General features: G+C 39.9%; 1 protein-coding gene across 1 annotated transcript in view; it reads right to left on the bottom strand.

The window, feature by feature from the left end:
• Window positions 1-13212: 13212 nt before the first annotated feature.
• LOC143760083 (guanine nucleotide-binding protein G(q) subunit alpha) overlaps window positions 13213-17531 on the bottom strand; it is a 175609-nt gene continuing 171290 nt past the window's right edge. Inside the window, exon 7 of the mRNA XM_077249003.1 lies at window positions 13213-16332. Within this exon, the coding sequence (XP_077105118.1) occupies window positions 16142-16332 (191 nt within the window). The 3' untranslated portion in view covers window positions 13213-16141. The remainder of the gene's footprint in view (window positions 16333-17531) is intronic.

Genomic DNA, 17531 nt, shown 5'->3' with positions numbered 1-17531 from the left:
ACCTTTTCCCACATATCATGCTTCAAACATAAAGATACCAAATGTAAATTTTTGGTGAAGAATCAACAAAAAGTGGAACACAATTGTGAAGTTGAACGAAATTTATTGGTTATTTAAAATTTTTGTGGAAATTCAAAAACTGAAAAGTGGGGAGTGCAATTATTCATCCCCTTTAAATTAATACTTTGTTGTGCCACCTTTTGCTGCGATTACAGCTGCAAGACGCTTGGGGTATGTCTCTATCAGTTTTGTACATCGAGAGACTTAAATTCTTGCCCATTCTTCCTTGGCAAACAGCTTGAGCTCAGTGAGGTTTGATGGAGATCGTTTGTGAATAGCAGTTTTCAGCTCTTTCAACAGATTCTCGATTGGATTGAGGTCTGGACTTTGACTTGGCCATTCTAACACCTGGATACGTTTATTTGTGAACCATTCCATTGTAGATTTTTCCTTATGTTTGGGATTATTGTCTTGTTGGAAGACAAATCTCCGTCCCAGTCTCAGGTCTTTTGCAGACTCCAACAGGTTTTCTTCAATGGTCCTGTATTTGGCTCCATTCATCTTCCCATAAATTTTAACCATCTTCCCTGTCCCTGCTGAAGAAAAGCAGGCCCAAACCATGATACTGCCACCACCATATTTGACAGTGGGGATGGTGTGTTCAGGGTAATGAGCTGTGTTGCCCTTACGCCAAACATATCCTTTGGCATTGGTGCCAAAAAGTTCGATTTTGGTTTCATCTGACTAGAGCACCTTCTTCCACATGTTTGGTGTGTCTCACAGGTGGCTTGTGGCAAACTTTAAACAACACTTTTTATGGATATCTTTGAGAAATGGCTTTCTTCTTGCCACTCTTCCATTAAGGCCAGATTTGTGCAGTGTACAACAGATTGTTGTCCTATGCACAGACTGACCCACCTCAGCTGTAGATCTCTGCACTTCATCCAGAGTGATCATGGGCCTCTTGGCTTCATCTCTGATCAGACTTCTCCTTGTTTGAGATGAAAGTTTAGAGGGATGGCCGGGTCATGGTAAATTTGCAGTGGTATGATACTCCTTCCATTTCAACATGATCGCTTGCACAGTGCTCCTTGGGAAGTTTTGGAAATCATTTTGTATCCAAATCCGGCTTTAAACTTCTCCACAACAGTATCACGGACATGCCTGTTGTGTTCCTTGGTCTTCATGATGCTCTTTGTGCTTCAAACAGAACCCTGAGACTATCACAGAGCAGGTGCATTTATACGGAGACTTGGTTACACACAGGTGGATTATATTTATCATCATTAGGCATTTAGGACAACATTGGATCATTGAGAAATCCACAATAAACTTCTGGAGTGAGTTTGCGGCACTGAAAGTAAAGGGGCCGAATAATATTGTACGCCCCACTTTTCAGTTTTTGAATTTCCACAAAAATGTAAAATAACCAATAAATTTCGTTCAACTTCACAATTGTGCTCCACTTGTTGTTGATTCTTCACCAACAATTTACATTTGGCATCTTTATGTTTGAAGCATGATATGTGGGAAAAGGTTGAAAAGTTCCAGGGGGCCAAATACTTTCGCAAGGCACTGTATGTGACATTTCTTTAACCTCCTGATACTTCTGAGGTGGAATCTGGTCGTATCTCTCCTGGATCGGTGCAGCACTTCCTGGGGTATCTCGTGATTTATGCCTGTAGTGCATCTGAAGTCATCCTCATGATGGGCGAAGACATCCTTGTAACGCTCTAGCACAGCTTCCACTTGTTGTACCTGTTGTGAGGAAAGTACCGACAGTTCGGCTTGCATTTGCTCCAGGATTCGACACCCCACTTTCGTGCTTCCAGGCGAGTACTCTGGGGCCAAGATCACAGCTACAGTCCATGGATCTCCTTGTCTCACCGCTAACTGGATGGCCTCTGGTTGCATCAGTTCTTTGGGCATGCCCAGCACCTGTGCCACATCTCTCGTGGGCAAGAGGGTGAGGCTGTCTCTCCCTAAGTTGACACACCACATCACTACATTACCATCACAGACTATGGCTAAGTTTCGAGCAATGAGGGTATTTGATCCACTACGGTGGACTCAATCTGGACTTCCACTTCCTCAAGCGGAGTGTAGGCCCATACAAGCAGCGTTAGCACGGTCTGACCAGGCAGTAGGATGAGTTTAGCAGCGACGGGAACTACCACCTTCCCCAAAATCTTCCCTGCACTGGACGAGTTGATCCCTTAAAATTACATCTGGGGAGCCCACACCCACATCATCTCGCTTAGCAATCACGGCATGGATCTTCTGCAGTGCATTCATATATTGGATTACATTTTCCCTCCATTAGGACGCAGCTGAACAAGCGCATCTGCAATTCACCAATATCTGTAGGGTCCTCACGCATCTCTTCCAAGATCTGTAACACTTTGGTGAACATGTTCCGCTCGTGCAGGGGCCGGAACATAACAGAACACCTGGCTTCCCTGTCTAGGGCCATCACAGCAATCTCCGCCTGCATAGTGGGGGTCATCATTAGCATGCCTTTCTCCCGCTCGAACCAGCCCCATAACAGTGAATTACTCCCTGCAAACTTTGGGAGATTGCTGAGCATGGCCCCCAGCTGCAAGCTGTCCCTTGGAACCCCCACAGCCGCTTGATCTGCCACTTCTGCATCCTGCCGACTACACCAAGTGTAAGCAGGTTGCGGGATGCAGTGACAAACAGGAGGCAGAGCAAGGGTTAACAAGGTGTAACAATTTAATAAAACAAGATATTCACTCCTCGCATGGTGGTTAATGGTTAAAGGAGGGATAATAGGGGTAGCAACTGTAAAACAATAGCAGTCCAATTAAAAATTATTATGTCCTGTATGGTCTTCTGCAGCAGATGATCCCACAGGGGCTTTGTAGAATCAGCAGGGGCCAGTCAATGTCCTCAGAGGGGTCCTTTAAGCGATGGTTTTCTAGCGGCAGCGGTTGGCCTCTGGTACCTTCCGCTGAGCCCATAGTCCATAAGCACGTGCGGCTGAGACAAACTAAGCCGCGGCACTCTCAGAATCAAACGTAAATGGAAGCACAGCTAATAACCACTGGAGACAGAAATGTTAATGACCAAGTAGTTAATGAGATAAACAAACTGAAATGTGAATACAGGTTGGCTCTGCAGGAAATAAGAGCCCCAATGTGTGAACTGCAGCAAGAAAATGCCAGGCTGAGCCAGGAGGTGGAAAAGCTGAAACCACAGACCCCTGGCCATCTGAGCAAGGAGGGACCATGGAAAGAAGGAGTGCAAAAGACATGACCTCCACTGCCCAGGAGGCTGAGAGGCCAAATAACCTCAATATGAAGGAGCCTGAATTTAATAAAAGTGATCCAGAAATAAGACCCATGATCGTATGATATCATCAAAAGCTCCTACATCGAGAACCGCTGAAGCATGAGTGTAAACGATATCTATAACTTTGTATGTAACCCCTTCTCATGTACAGCACCATGGAATTAATGGTGTTATATAAATAAATAATAAACGGTATAAGAACGGCTGATTTCCAGCAGAGCTGCAGAGTCAGACATGGCTGCACCCTAAGTTCAATGCTCTTAAACATTTACATCAATGAGCTAGCCACTGCTCTGGAGTCTTCCACAGCACCAAGTCTCTCACTAGATGACACCCACGTGAAATTTTTGCTGTATGCAGATGATCTACTGCAGCTGTCACCAACAGAGAAAGGTGTCCACGAGAACCTGAAAATCTTAGAGAAACTCAGCTCCTTATGGGCACTATCGATTAACCCAAAGAAAACCAACATCATGATGTTCTAGAGGAGAAAGCCAAGCACCCTCCATTAAACAACTGCACTTTTAAAGGAACGGATAAATACACCTACCTGGACCTGGAAATTAACCAGTCAGGGAGCTTCCAACAAGCCATAGAGACCCTGAAGAACAAGGCCTGCAAAACCTTCTATGCCATCCAAAGGAAACTTTACCAGCCGAAGCCGCCAGTGCGGCAGTGAAGTCTGGGGTCGTCACACATACCCAGACTGGTCAAAGTGGGATTCTAGTCCAACAGAAATATTCCACCTGGAATTCTGTAAGCACTTTTCCAGGTCCATTGGAGCACCACTGACAGTGCCTGTCGGGCTGAGCTGGGCAGATTCCCACTGCTCCTAACAGTCCTGAAGAGGGCGCTGTACTTCCAGGCTCACCTACAGAATGACAATCCAAGCACCCATCACCATTAAGCTATGCTACATATAGATGGTCCCCACAAACCAGGATCCTCAAAACAGCTCACTCAAACCAATCCTGACCGAAACAGCAACAAAAGCAACCTGATAAAAGCCACAATCAGAAAGAAGGTAGACGAGGGGCAGGAGAGGCACGTCAGTGACTGGAAGAATGAGATCAGCATCTCACAGAAACTGACCATGTACCAGAGTCTACGGGATGACTACAGACAGGCTCCATATCTGGAGAAACTGTCGGACCCCAGAGACTGCTAGATCCTAAATCGGTATAGACTTAGTGCCCACAATCGGCTGGAACAGACAGAGCTACAAGCCCAGGGAAGACAGACTGTGTCCACACTGACCTGGAGGGTGAGACCCACTTCCTGCAACACTGCACCAAATACTCAGCAGCGAGGGACACTCACTTCAGGAGACTATGCAATCTCTTCCCGGATTTCAGCTCCATGAAAGAGGAAGAGAAAACATATCCTGCTGGGGGAATAAGAGCGAGATGGAGAGAGCAGCGCAGTATGTGAGTGCGTTCCACAGGCTGCGAGAAAGACAACCATGAAATGCCATGGACTTCCTTAGCCCCCACCCTGTGCCCCATCCATCATTCCTACAGTCCCTACTCCCTGCCAATAAGATTTCTTAAAATTGAATTGAATATACAGCTCTGGCAAAATTAAGAGACCACTGCAAAACTTTCAGTTTGTCTGATTTTTCTCTTTACACTGTGTTCCAAATTATTATGCAAATAATATTTCCTCATATTTTCTCTAAATTACCTATCTGAATTGCAGTTATTGTTATTTTCCAGTCATCTACTATTCTAGTATGATTGCAATATTTTGGAACAAACTGCCTATGAAAACAGTATCTTTTTTTAAAAAAAATAAACACTCAAAATGCCCGTTCCAAATTATTATGCACAGCAGAGTTTTCAACCTGTTTTTTTTTATTTTGAACAAAAAAATGGTCAATTGTGAAGTTATAAGCATTATCAGCTTATTACAAAATGAAATCAAAACAGTTTTCAAGTGAAAACTTTATTCTAGGTGATGTTACATTTGCACATAGGACCCCTTGTTCGAAAGAAGCTTCTTAACTCTCTTGTCCATTGAATTTGTCAGTTTTTGGATGATTTCTGCTTCAATTGTTTTGCATGTGGACAGAATACCCTCCCAGAGCTGTTGCTTAGATGTGAACTGCCTCCCGCCATCATAGACACTCCTTTTGATGATGCTCCAGAGGTTCTCAATGGGGTTGAGCTCAGGGGAAGATGGTGGCCACACCATAAGTTTGTCCTCTTTTATGCCCTTAGCAGCCAGAGATGCAGAAGTGTTTTTTGCAGCATGAGACGGTGCATTATCATGCATGAAAATGATCTTGCTGCGGAAAGCAGTTCTTCCTCTTGAACCATGGCAGGAAGTGTTGTTTTAGAAACTCCACATAGATTATGGAGTTCATCTTTACCATTCAGGGATCATAAAGGGGCCGACAATCTCTCTCCCCATGATTCCAGCCCAAAACATTACTCCACCTCCTCCTTGTTGGCGCCTTAGCCGTGTTTTCAAGGGGTGTCCATCAACCAGCCATCCTCCACTCCATCCATCTGGACCATCGAGCGTTGCACGGCACTCATCGGTGAACAAAACAGTTTGGAAGTCAGTCTTCATGTATCGTTTGGCCCACTGGAGCCGTTTCTGCTTGTGTGCAGTGGATAGAGGTGGTCGACAGGATGGCTTACGCACAGCTGCAAACCTCTGAAGGACCCTGTATCTTGTTGTTCTGGGGACGTTGGAGGCACCAGCAGCTTCAAAAACTTGTCTGCTGCTATGACAAGGCATTTTTGCAGCTGCTCTTTTAACCTTACGCAATTGCCTGTTGGAAAGAGTCCTCAATTTTTCCTTTTCAGCACGCACACGTGTGTGCTGGGAATCAGCTACATACTTCTTGATTGTGCGATGATCACGATGAACTGTCTTGGCAATGTTGATTGTAGTCATGCCTTGACCTAAATACACATCCTTTTTCTTTCCCATTTTGGCAAAAAATGTAGGCTGCTTAATAATGTGGAACAGCCTTCTTACGTAGTCTTGCCTTTATTTGGACACACCTGCCAAACTAATTTGCACAGGTATCTGCAATTGCTTTCAGTGATATAAAGAGCCCTGACACACATCACCATCAATGAGTTTAAATGACAAACAAAAAAATTCTAACCTTATCACTCCTAAACTTTGTGCATAATTTGGAACACAGTGTATAGGTATATTTTTGAGCAAAATGTAAATTGTTCTTTTATTCTATAAACTACTGACATGTCTCCGAAGTTCCAAGCAATACATTTTGTATTTATTTTCTGAAAATGAGAAATGGTCAAAATAACAAAAAAAAAACAGCGCTTGCAGACCTCACGTAATGCAAAAAAAAAAAACAAGTTCATAATCATTTAGAAACAATTCTAATGTTTTAACTCAGTCAGAAATCAATATTTTGTGGAATAACCATGATTTCTAATCACAGCTTTCATGCGTCTTGGCATGCTTTCCACCAGTCTTTCACACTGGTTTTGGGTGACCTTACGCGACTCCTGGTACAAAAATTTAAGCAGTTCTTTTTTTGATGGCTTGTGACTATGTGACTATACATCCATCTTCCTCTTGATTACATTCCAGAGGTTTTCAAAGGGGATCAGGTCTGGAGATTGGGCTGCCCATGACAGGGATTTGATGTGGTGGTCCTTCATCCACACCTTGATTGACCTAGCTGTGTGGCATGGCGCATTGTCCTGCTGGAAAAACCAGTCCTCAGAGTTGGGGAATATTGCCTGAGCAGAAGGAATCAACTGCTTTTCCAGGATAACCTTGTATGCGGCTTGATTCCTATGTCCTTCGTAAAGATTAACCTGCCCAATTCCAGCCTTGCTGAAGCATCCACAGATCATTCCCGATCCTCCACCAAATTTCAGTGCGTGCAAGACTGTGGCTTGTACGCCTCTCCAGGTCTCTGCCTAACCATTAGACAACCAGGTGTTGGGCAAAGCTGAAAATTAGACTCATTAGAGAAGATTACCTTACTCCATTCCTCTATGGTCCAATCCCTATGGTCTTTGGCAAACTTCAGCCTGGCTCTTCTTTACTTCTCATTGATGAAAGGCTTTTTTCTAGCTTTACATGACTTGAGTCCTGCCTCTAGGAGCCTGTTACGAACTGTTCTTGCCGTGCACTTCACCCCAGCTGCCATTTGCCATTCCTTTTGTAAGTCACTTGATGACAGTCATCCCGGTCAGTGGAGAGACGTTTTTGCTCTGCCAGTCTGTAGCTTTCTTGTCCCCAATGCCTGCTGCTTGACCTTGTTGTAATGGACAGCCAACTTAGAAACTTTAAGGATGGAGGCAACATGACGCTCAGTGTCCCCTCTGCTAGTAAAGCCAGAATTGAGCCCTTCTTTTCCTCACTCAAGAATTTTCTTTTCAACTCCTTTGACATGGAAAAAAGTTATTTTTCATTCCTATTACTTTTGGGTTATTACTAGCACTTGCTTTGCCATCCAGCTTGTCCTATTGCAAGGGGATTGTGAACACATCAGTGTTTTTCATGCTTTCCTTTGTTAAATATTTGGTTCAGGTGATATATATCTGATGATATATATATATATATATATATATATATATATATATACAGTATATATATATAGTATATATATATATACACACACACACACACTTCCCCCACTGTATAAGTATTTGATCCCTTGCTGATTTTGTATGTTTGCCCACTGACAAAGACATGAACAGTCTATAATTTTAAGAGTAGGTTACTTTTAACATTGAGAGATAGAATATCAAAAATAAAATCCAGAAAAATCACATTGTGTAAATTAAGTAAATGTATTTGCATTTTGCAGTGAGAAATAAGTATTTGATCCCTCTGGCAAACAAGACTCAATACTTGGTGGCAAAACCCTTGTTGGCAAGCACAGCAGTCAGACTTTTTTTTTTTATAATTGATGATGAGGTTTGCGCACATGTCAGGAGGAATTTTGGTCCACTCCTGTTTGTAGATCATCTCCAAATCATTAAGATTTTGAGGCTGTCTCTTGGCCATGACCCCCAGGAAGAAGCTACGTGCGAAACGCACGTCAGGGTTTCCTCTCTCCCAGCAATCCCCTAAATGCAGGTAAGGCTACGTTCACATTTGCGTTGTGCGCCGCAGCGCACAACGCAAACAAAAACGCGGCAAAACGCACGCTAAAACGCTGCGTTTTGCGCCGCATGCGTCCTTTTTGGCCGAAAGTTGGACGCAGCAAAAATGCAACTTGCTGCGTCCTCTGCGCCCGGACGCGGGCGCCGCAAAACGCAAGTACGACGCATGTCCATGCGCCCCCATGTTAAATATAGGGGCGCATGACGCATGCGGCGCCGCTGCGGCGCCCGCCGCTAATGTGAACGTAGCCTAACAACATGGCGCTACTGCCTTTTTTATATTTATATCGGCACTTATGAATGGCTTTCTTGTATTTATACTTACTTTGTAATTACACACTTGCACTTTACTAAAAGCCATTCTTAGCCTTTATAAGATCTCCTTCAATAGACCCTATGTACTGACATACCTTTTGGAGGCCATGCACTTGCACCTTAATAGCTGGTATTTTCTGATTTTATAGGCAGTTTGTGTATTTACAGTGAAATGTATTCCTTACAATCCAGAGCCTGCTGTTTCACCGTGTGTAACATGTATTGAAACTACTTGGTTTATTGGATTTTACATATGATTGTTATCACTACCTATGCTATGGGTTGCTTGGAGCTCACTTTGCCCTGTTTGAGTCCCTTATGTACACTGTTGATTTCAGATTTTAGTTTATCGTGAATAAAATATCTTAATTTTACTTTTTGGTCTTGTACTTCTCTTCTTCTTTTGATTCACAACAGAAATAACAGCAGCATCCAGTACAGGTGAAGAAAATGTAGAAAAACTTTATTCTGCCATCATATGATGGCAGAATAAAGTTTTTCTACAGTTTCTTCTCCTGGACTGGATGCTGCTGCTTTTTCTGTTGTATGTACGACAGATGTCTTAAATGGTGGTAACAAGTTGATTAGGAGCGTCTAACTGGTCTGTAGGAGCCAGAACGCTTAATGATTGGTAGGGGATCAAATACTTATTTCTCACTGCAAAATGCAAATACATTTATATAATTTATACAATGTGATTTTCTGGACTTTACTTTTGATATTCTTTATCTCAATGTAAAAATTAACCTACCCTTAAAATTATAGACTGTTCATGTCTTTGTCAGTGGGCAAACTTACAAAATCAGCAAGGGACCGAATGTTTGTTTGTATGTATGTATATGTGTGTATATATATATATATATATATATATATATATATATATATATATATATATATATATATATATATATATATAAAATATATATATATATATATATATATATATATATATACACATATATACACACACATATACACACATACATATACACACACAGTACAGACCAAAAGTTTGGACACACCTTCTCATTTAAAGATTTTTCTGTATTTTCATGACTATGAAAAATGTGCATTCACACTGAAGACATCAAAACTATGAATTAACCAATGTGGAATTATATTCTTAACAAAAAAGTGTGAAACAACTGAAATTATGTCATATTCTAGGTTCTTCAAAGTAGTCACCTTTTGCTTTGATGACTGGTTTGCACACTCTTGGCATTCTCTTGATGAGCTTCAAGAGGTAATCACCGGAAATGGTTTTCACTTCACAGGTGCCCCGTCAGGTTTAATAAGTGTGATTTCTTGCCTTATAAATGGGGTTGGGACCATCAGTTGTGTTGAGCAGAAGTCTGGTGGATACACAGCTGATAGTCCTACTGAATAGACTGTTAGAATTTGTATGACAAGAAAAAAGCAGCTAAGTAAAGAAAAACGAGTGGCCATCATTACTTTAAGAAATGAAGGTCAGTCAGTCCGAAAAATTGGGAAAGCTTTGAAAGTGTCCCCAAGTGCAGTGGCAAAAAGCATCAAGTGCTACAAAGAAACTGGCTCACATGAGGACCGCCCTAGGAAAGGAAGACCAAGAGTCACCTCTGCTTCTGAGGATAAGTTTATCCAAGTCACCAGCCTCAGAAATCGCAGGTTAAGAGCAGCTCAGATTAGAGACCAGGTCAATGCCACAGTTCTAGCAGCAGACACATCTCTACAACTGTTAAGAGGAGACTTTGTGCAGCAGGCCTTCATGGTAAAATAGCTGCTAGGAAACCACTGCTAAGGACAGGCAACAAGAAGAGACTTGGACATTAGACCAGTGGAAATCTGTGCTTTGGTCTGACGAGTCCAAATTTGAGATCTTGGGTTCCAACCACTGTGTCTTTGTGCGACACAGAAAAGGTGAACGGATGGACTCTATATGCCTGGTTCCCAACACAAAGCATGGAGGAGGAGGTGTGCTGGTGTGGGGGTGCTTTGCTGGTGACACTGTTGGGGATTTATTCAAAATTGAAGGCATACTGAACCAGCATGGCTACCACAGCATCTTGCAGCGGCATGCTATTCCATCCGGTTTGTGTTTAGTTGGACCATCATTTATTTTTCAACAGGACAATGACTCCAAACATACCTCCAGGCTATTTAAGGGCTATTTGACCAAGAAGGAGTGATGGGGTGCAATGCCAGATGACCTGGCCTCCACAGTCACCAGACCTGAACCCAATCGAGATGGTTTGGGGTGAGCTGGACCGCAGAGTGAAGGCAAAAGGGCCAACAAGTGCTAAGCATCTCAGGGAACTCCTTCAAGATTGTTGGAAGACCATTCCCGATGACTACCTCTTGAAGCTCATCAAGAGAATGCCAAGAGTGTGCAAAGCAGTCATTAAAGCAAAAGGTGGCTACTTTGAAGAACCTAGAATATAAGACATATTTTCAGTTGTTTCACACTTTTTTGTTAAGTATATAATTCCACATGTGTTAATTCATAGTTTTGATGCCTTCAGTGTGAATTTACAATTTTCATAGTCATGAAAATACAGAAAAATCTTTTAATGATAAGGTGTGTCCAAACTTGGTCTGTATTTATATTTATATTATATAGGTGTTTACATATAAATCTCCATTCTTTTTACATCACAAGATTTTATAACCTAAAAATCATGGACACATTGTTTGATTATGTCAGACATGCATTTCCTACAGGATAAGGAAACTGTTTATTCAACATCAATGCTCAATTGTATAAAATTATCATGTAAAAATTTAAATTCATGACACACAAAAGGCATAATGCATCACTGTTTAATTTGATACTAAAACAATTAAAATAAAGTATAATTTCAAATTTTTATTCAAATTAACTAAAAGTTTAAAAACAAAAAAATAAACGAACAGATGCTTGATTATCGATTTGAAATATTTACCACATTCCAACATCTGTGTCTGCCTAAGTTTAAGTTGTAGCAAATACGATGTCCCAGAATAAACATACTGACAGCATAGCAAACCATGTAGTACACATACACAATTCTGTATGTGCCGTAGAATTTACATACACATATATACACCCAGAAGCACAATTTGTGGATCTTTGGTTGGATGTATAGTTATTGAACATATTTAACGGTTTAAAGAAAAAAACAAATTAGGTTGGAGACACCTGTCCTTAAAAGTCAAAAACATCATAATGAAAATCACTGAATTTAATTTTATTAGGGGTGGTAAAATGCCATTAGAGATGCAATACCAGAAAAGAAGGAAGGAAGAGCTTTAGTTGTGTACAATGTACCACAAAGATAGTAAAAAAAAAGCAAAGCCCTTGCATCCCATTCCTCCACATTTCAACTCATACCAACTCCCCCAAAATAATTGTTTTTTTCTTTGTAAACTTGCACATTTAGAGAATCATATATACGTCACTCACTGAAGTGCTGTTAAGACCAGCAATGCATTTATATGCTCCCCTCCCCCACACATAAGATTTCTCAAGACTTGAGGTTATTTATGTGCATCAGGATAACCTAAAAAATGTACACGTAAAACACCAGCACATCAAGATAGCCTGCACTTAAACATGTATAGTAACCTCCCCTCACCACGCAGTACAGCGCATTAGCAGTTGGATTGAAATGGTTATTAAAAATAAAAATATAAGTCAAGTTCAAGGTCATTTATTTCAAAAGCACACATTTTACAGTTTCCTTGTGCTAGCAATGGTCTAGGTTCCCATGCAGGACATTCAATGAAAAGCACTCAATTTTGGCAAATATTTAAAGGGAAAAAAACAACAACTTTTCTTTTAGAATTTTTTTTTTCTTGCCCTCGACTTATGTTTGAGGCACAAATATCTGATCTGGAGCTATATAAGGCATGACCGTTCGATCTGGAAAACACCGATACATTCTTAGTGGGAAACCCTGTGCGTTAACATTTTTACTTTTGTGCAAGAGTGGGTTATGTAAAAAAAAAAAAAAAACATGGAGAGGGATTAAGAAAAAAAAAATGCATTGATATCTTAAAAATTTGTTCGCTTTCTGGAAATCATTATAGCCCCCAAAACATCCAAAGAAATCAGGGTCTTTTTGACATGACATGTCGCTGAGAAAGTACTGCATGTACAACATCTCATTCGCCGAGTCTGGTCTTCGTAAAGGTTAGGAAATGTGATGGCGGATACCATTTACAACATGGCACTGTGTCTTTAGAAAGGCAACAGCAGAGATATAGGTGCATAGAAATAATATGAAGATCCATCTCCCCTCCCACCCCCACCCCAAAAACTACTGCTAAATTTTGTGAAGTTTCAGTGTCAATTTTCATTTCTGTCACAGCATCATTGAAAAATAAAAACAAATATTCATATTTTCACCGACTAGAAATTCAACATTAGTGACAATTATATACATCAGAAGTGTGCTAACACCTTTTAGAATATACTGTACGTATTTGATATACTTTGTAATGTTAATGAAATACTTTATTTTTTGCAGAAGAAATAGGTGTGCAGTTAGGACCATGAATAAAAAGTTTGGATTAAAATATATGTATTTATATAAATATTTATTGGGGATATTTATAACCCTCCAAGAATTTCAGTCCTTTCCAATGGATTGTGACAAGCTTTAAAAACCTCCGAATGACTGAAAACATGTCGAACCGTCACAAACTTGTGCTGATGGGCTACATAAGCAACCGTCAAATTAAGGAACACAAATCCTGAAGTGTAAAACATCCACAATCTGCACATTAATGGAGTCCTCAAAAAGAGAGCTCTTTAGTGTTGGCAATCAAAGAACACTATCTCTTTTTTTTTTTTTTCCTTTCTTTGTTTAGACATCCATTATAACTTGTACCCATTTTTAGAAATCGTTCAGATGGCATTTGTTCCCTGGGTACCATAATAATTGCATATAGCTGATGTCTAAATGGTGAAAAAGGGTTAAAAAAATAATAATCCTGAAGGTAAACTAATAAAATGTACATTCTCCTTTAAAAAAGAAAAAAAAAAATAAGTAACAGTATTCGAAATGTGAATAAGCTATAAGACATACAATACAATTACATAGATACATATTTATCAATACAGCACATTCAGTTTGCCAAAAACTAATGATTACAAAGCCAATATGGATGCTGCCATATATATATATATAGAAATAGAGAGATGTATGTACAATGATTATAGCATTTATAATTGCACTATACCTACAAACAGTATTTTTCTTTTACTATACTTGTTAAATTACATGTATATTCTTGGGAAGCAAAAAAAATAAAAGTTCTGGAGTTTTTTTTTATGGCGAGTAGTGACATATCCATTTAATTCTCCCAGCGTTTGAAGATTACAAATATGGTCAGGACTTAATGTAAAAATCCTGTTTTCAGTGTTTTTTTTAAAGAGGTTATCCACCTATCTTTAGGAAAGGTAATCAATGTCTGACCGGAGCCCGACACTCGGCACCCCCGCCGATCAGCTGTTATAGGTGGCCGCCAGCTGGAACTGCTGACTTGCCAAGCTACTCCGTCTTCCGGTAGTGGCCAAGGTTTGGTAATGCACATCTGCATTCTATTCAAATCAATAGGAGAACCCTGCAGCAGACGCCAGAAGATGGCCAGCTCCTCAAGTGAGTACTTCCGGCCAGAGGCAACCGACACTGGTAACAGCTGATCGACAGAGTTGCCGGGTGTCAGACCCCGTCTCATTAGACAGTGATGACCTATCCTAAGAATAGGTCATCAATGTAAAAGCAGTGGACAACTTCTAATTTTCAGCTCATCTCTGCATCCCTGAGGCAGTGGCTTCAGCATTCACGACCCTTTCTTCCACCCTCACATGCTGCATAGCAATGAGATAAATTGAACAACTGAGGAACTAACCCCCTCCTCCACTTCAACAGCTTGCAAAACAAACCGTATGTTGCAGCAAAAGGAAAAATTGTAAGAAACTGCAAAGCTGTGCAAAGGAAATATATGATTCTGTGCATCTTATAATCATAAGGGTCTAATACTTTGATATCTTCTTTAATATGCTTTCTCATAGAAATCACGTAACAGCAGGTCTGAACGTGTGAAAAAAGTCATTGGATAACTCTACTTATATTTGTAACATGAAGGTCAGCAAATGAGCACTTAAGCTGTTGCAGGTTTTAAGAGGCTCATGGAAAGGGATATATATATAGATATAGATATATCTATATATATTGATATAGATATATCTATATATATTGATATATCTCTGTATGGCACCTCACCTCAACATAGAGGGCACCAAATGCATCTTAAAATACAAGGCTACCTGCGCAGAAAATGCATGCACGGACTGTTTGGCAAGTAGAATGAAATACTAGAAATTAAATACCTACTATATGAAGTGAAATGGCTTATTTGGCAGGCATCAGATGCAGTCGGAATCTAATTTTGTCAGTTTTGGCATTTTAAATGTTTATGTACAATACAAAAAAGCCAGATTTGGCAACTAGATAGTCAGCTGTGTAATACCACCTTTAAGAAAAATGTATCTGTATAGTTGAACACAATGCAGTAAGATGGGGTAAAGTGTTTAGTGTTCATAGCATTTAGGATGTGCAAGTAAAACATGAAATATTTCCAATGGTTAATCCCCTTCTAACGAAAAATGGCACACTAAATAAGAGTCCCTTCTATTCTTCCTTTATGTATCTTGGTCACTTTTTGCAGACATATCCTTTATCTGCCATTTTGTCTGTCCTCTTATTATGTGGATAGCTGAAAAGTGAACTCATGTACCTACGTGCCGGATGAGTTCTTAGAATCTTACTTCAAATTGACAAAAGACAGTACCAAAAACCAAATCTACTTTATACATGTCAATAATTTAAAAATCACAGTATCAATACTTGTTATCCTTCAAAAGGTATATAAATTAGCAAAGGTGATGGCTTGAATTTAAACATTTAAAAAAAAAAAAAGAGAAATAAAAAAAGTTATGCCTAATTTCTTTTTCTAGAATAAGCGGTTCATAAAGGGATTCTAGAATGGGAAACCTTACAGTATTTTTAAATTTGAAAAGGTTAATAAAATACCCTAAGAACGGAGAGAACCATGCAGAACTCAACGCATCCTGCGCTCTCCTCAAAAACTAAATAGCAGTAAAAATTAAACAGGCCCTTGTGAGTGCACGACAATTCAAAACATAAGTCGTTTTTCTCCTAGAAAATTGGTGCCACAATGTTAGTGCAGCCATTTGTTTTTCCTCTACATAGTTTAAATAAAATCATAATAATAATTACTACAAACTCTGCGATCATTCACAAAGTTCAGGACGGCAATAAATTAGTATTATGCAAATTGTTTCTTTTCTTCATTTATAGATAATACAGTCCTTCTTGTATTTCTTCAATGGCCCAAAGAGGGATTGTGAAAACTAGCAGGCACAGTTAGACCAGGTTATATTCCTTCAGGTTCAGCTGTAAGATAGTGTCCTTGACAGCAGCAAAGACAAAGCGAATGTTCTCTGTATCTGTGGCGCAGGTGAAGTGAGAGTAGATTATTTTGTCACTGTCTGGATTCAGATCTACGAACATCTTTAAGATGAATTCTCTTGCTGCTTGTGCATCTCGCTGGGGTCCTTTTAAGATAGAAAGAAAAAACAAAACAAAGAATTAGGAATGATGAAGCGTTCAAACACAACCATTATTCAAACTTATAAAAGTACCACCCACACAAACATTTCCCTGCCAAGGCCGCATCTCCTACGTCCCTGCGGGGCGGCAACTCCATAAGCAAGGATGTAGGAGATACATCCTGGCTATTAACTGCTTTGCAACTTTCGATGTGGACACGAAAGAATCTGGTCTCTATGAGGCCAGGGGATCAACAGCCAGCGGCCTGCAGCGGAATCCCTGTGTTTAAAGGTCTGTGCAAAACCGCCAACTGTAGACAAACGTCAGCACTGCACAAAGACCAGACCTTTAAACGGGGATTCTGGGGCAGACCCCTCTCCTCAACGAGAGTGGTCCTGATGGCCACCGTCATGTTAGCCTAGTTTTAGTAACAAACATTCCCAGGTGATTTGCCTCATAGAAAACACTGTTCCTCCAATGATCTTCTGTCAGTGAGCGATCAGAGTAGTGACAAGTTCTGCTGACAAAGGCTGTCTAAGGCGGGTTTCACATTTGGGTCATTCCATATCAAGTGATCCAAATATGAATATTTTTTTTACCTTACGTCTTTAGATTTTTTTTATTTTTTGTTTTTATGAAGTACAACTTTAGTTAATTACAAATTAAAAGTTTAGAATTTTTTTCTTCATCAGTTAATTTTTTACAGATTTTTAAAGTTTTGAAAAAGCGTGGATTTTGGCCTGGTATGGCTTTACATTTTTTATCATATCTCGGGCTAGAATTAAGATATAGAGGTGGGAGAGGCATCATTTTTCTCAGAACGGTACCGGCTTTCATTTGATATGTCACAAGACTATGTTTCTTTATATTTTGTTTTGGAGAAATCAAATTAAAAATTTTGATGCGCAATTCTGAAAAAAACGTATGTTTTAAAATTGTGAAAACATGCATGTGTGTTACTCGTGTCCTTGTTTATATTTGTACAGGGATTCAACTTGGGATCTATCACATTTGTATTTTTTTTTTTTAAGCCTTGAATCATCTGATTTTATGTTTGTGTGAGTTTCTTCCTTTTTTCTTTTCAAATTACAACTTATTGAATTCAACATTTATATGTAACAATAAAGAAACACAAAAAACAGCTACCGAAGTGCCAGAATAAATACATCCTAATCATCATAACAACTTGCTCAGCATTTTCAAC

Source organism: Ranitomeya variabilis, chromosome 1 (genome assembly GCF_051348905.1).
Source record: "Ranitomeya variabilis isolate aRanVar5 chromosome 1, aRanVar5.hap1, whole genome shotgun sequence".
Lineage (NCBI taxonomy): Eukaryota > Metazoa > Chordata > Amphibia > Anura > Dendrobatidae > Ranitomeya > Ranitomeya variabilis.
The sequence above is the reverse complement of the archived record's forward strand: the minus strand, read 5'-3'. Positions and strand labels throughout refer to the sequence as shown.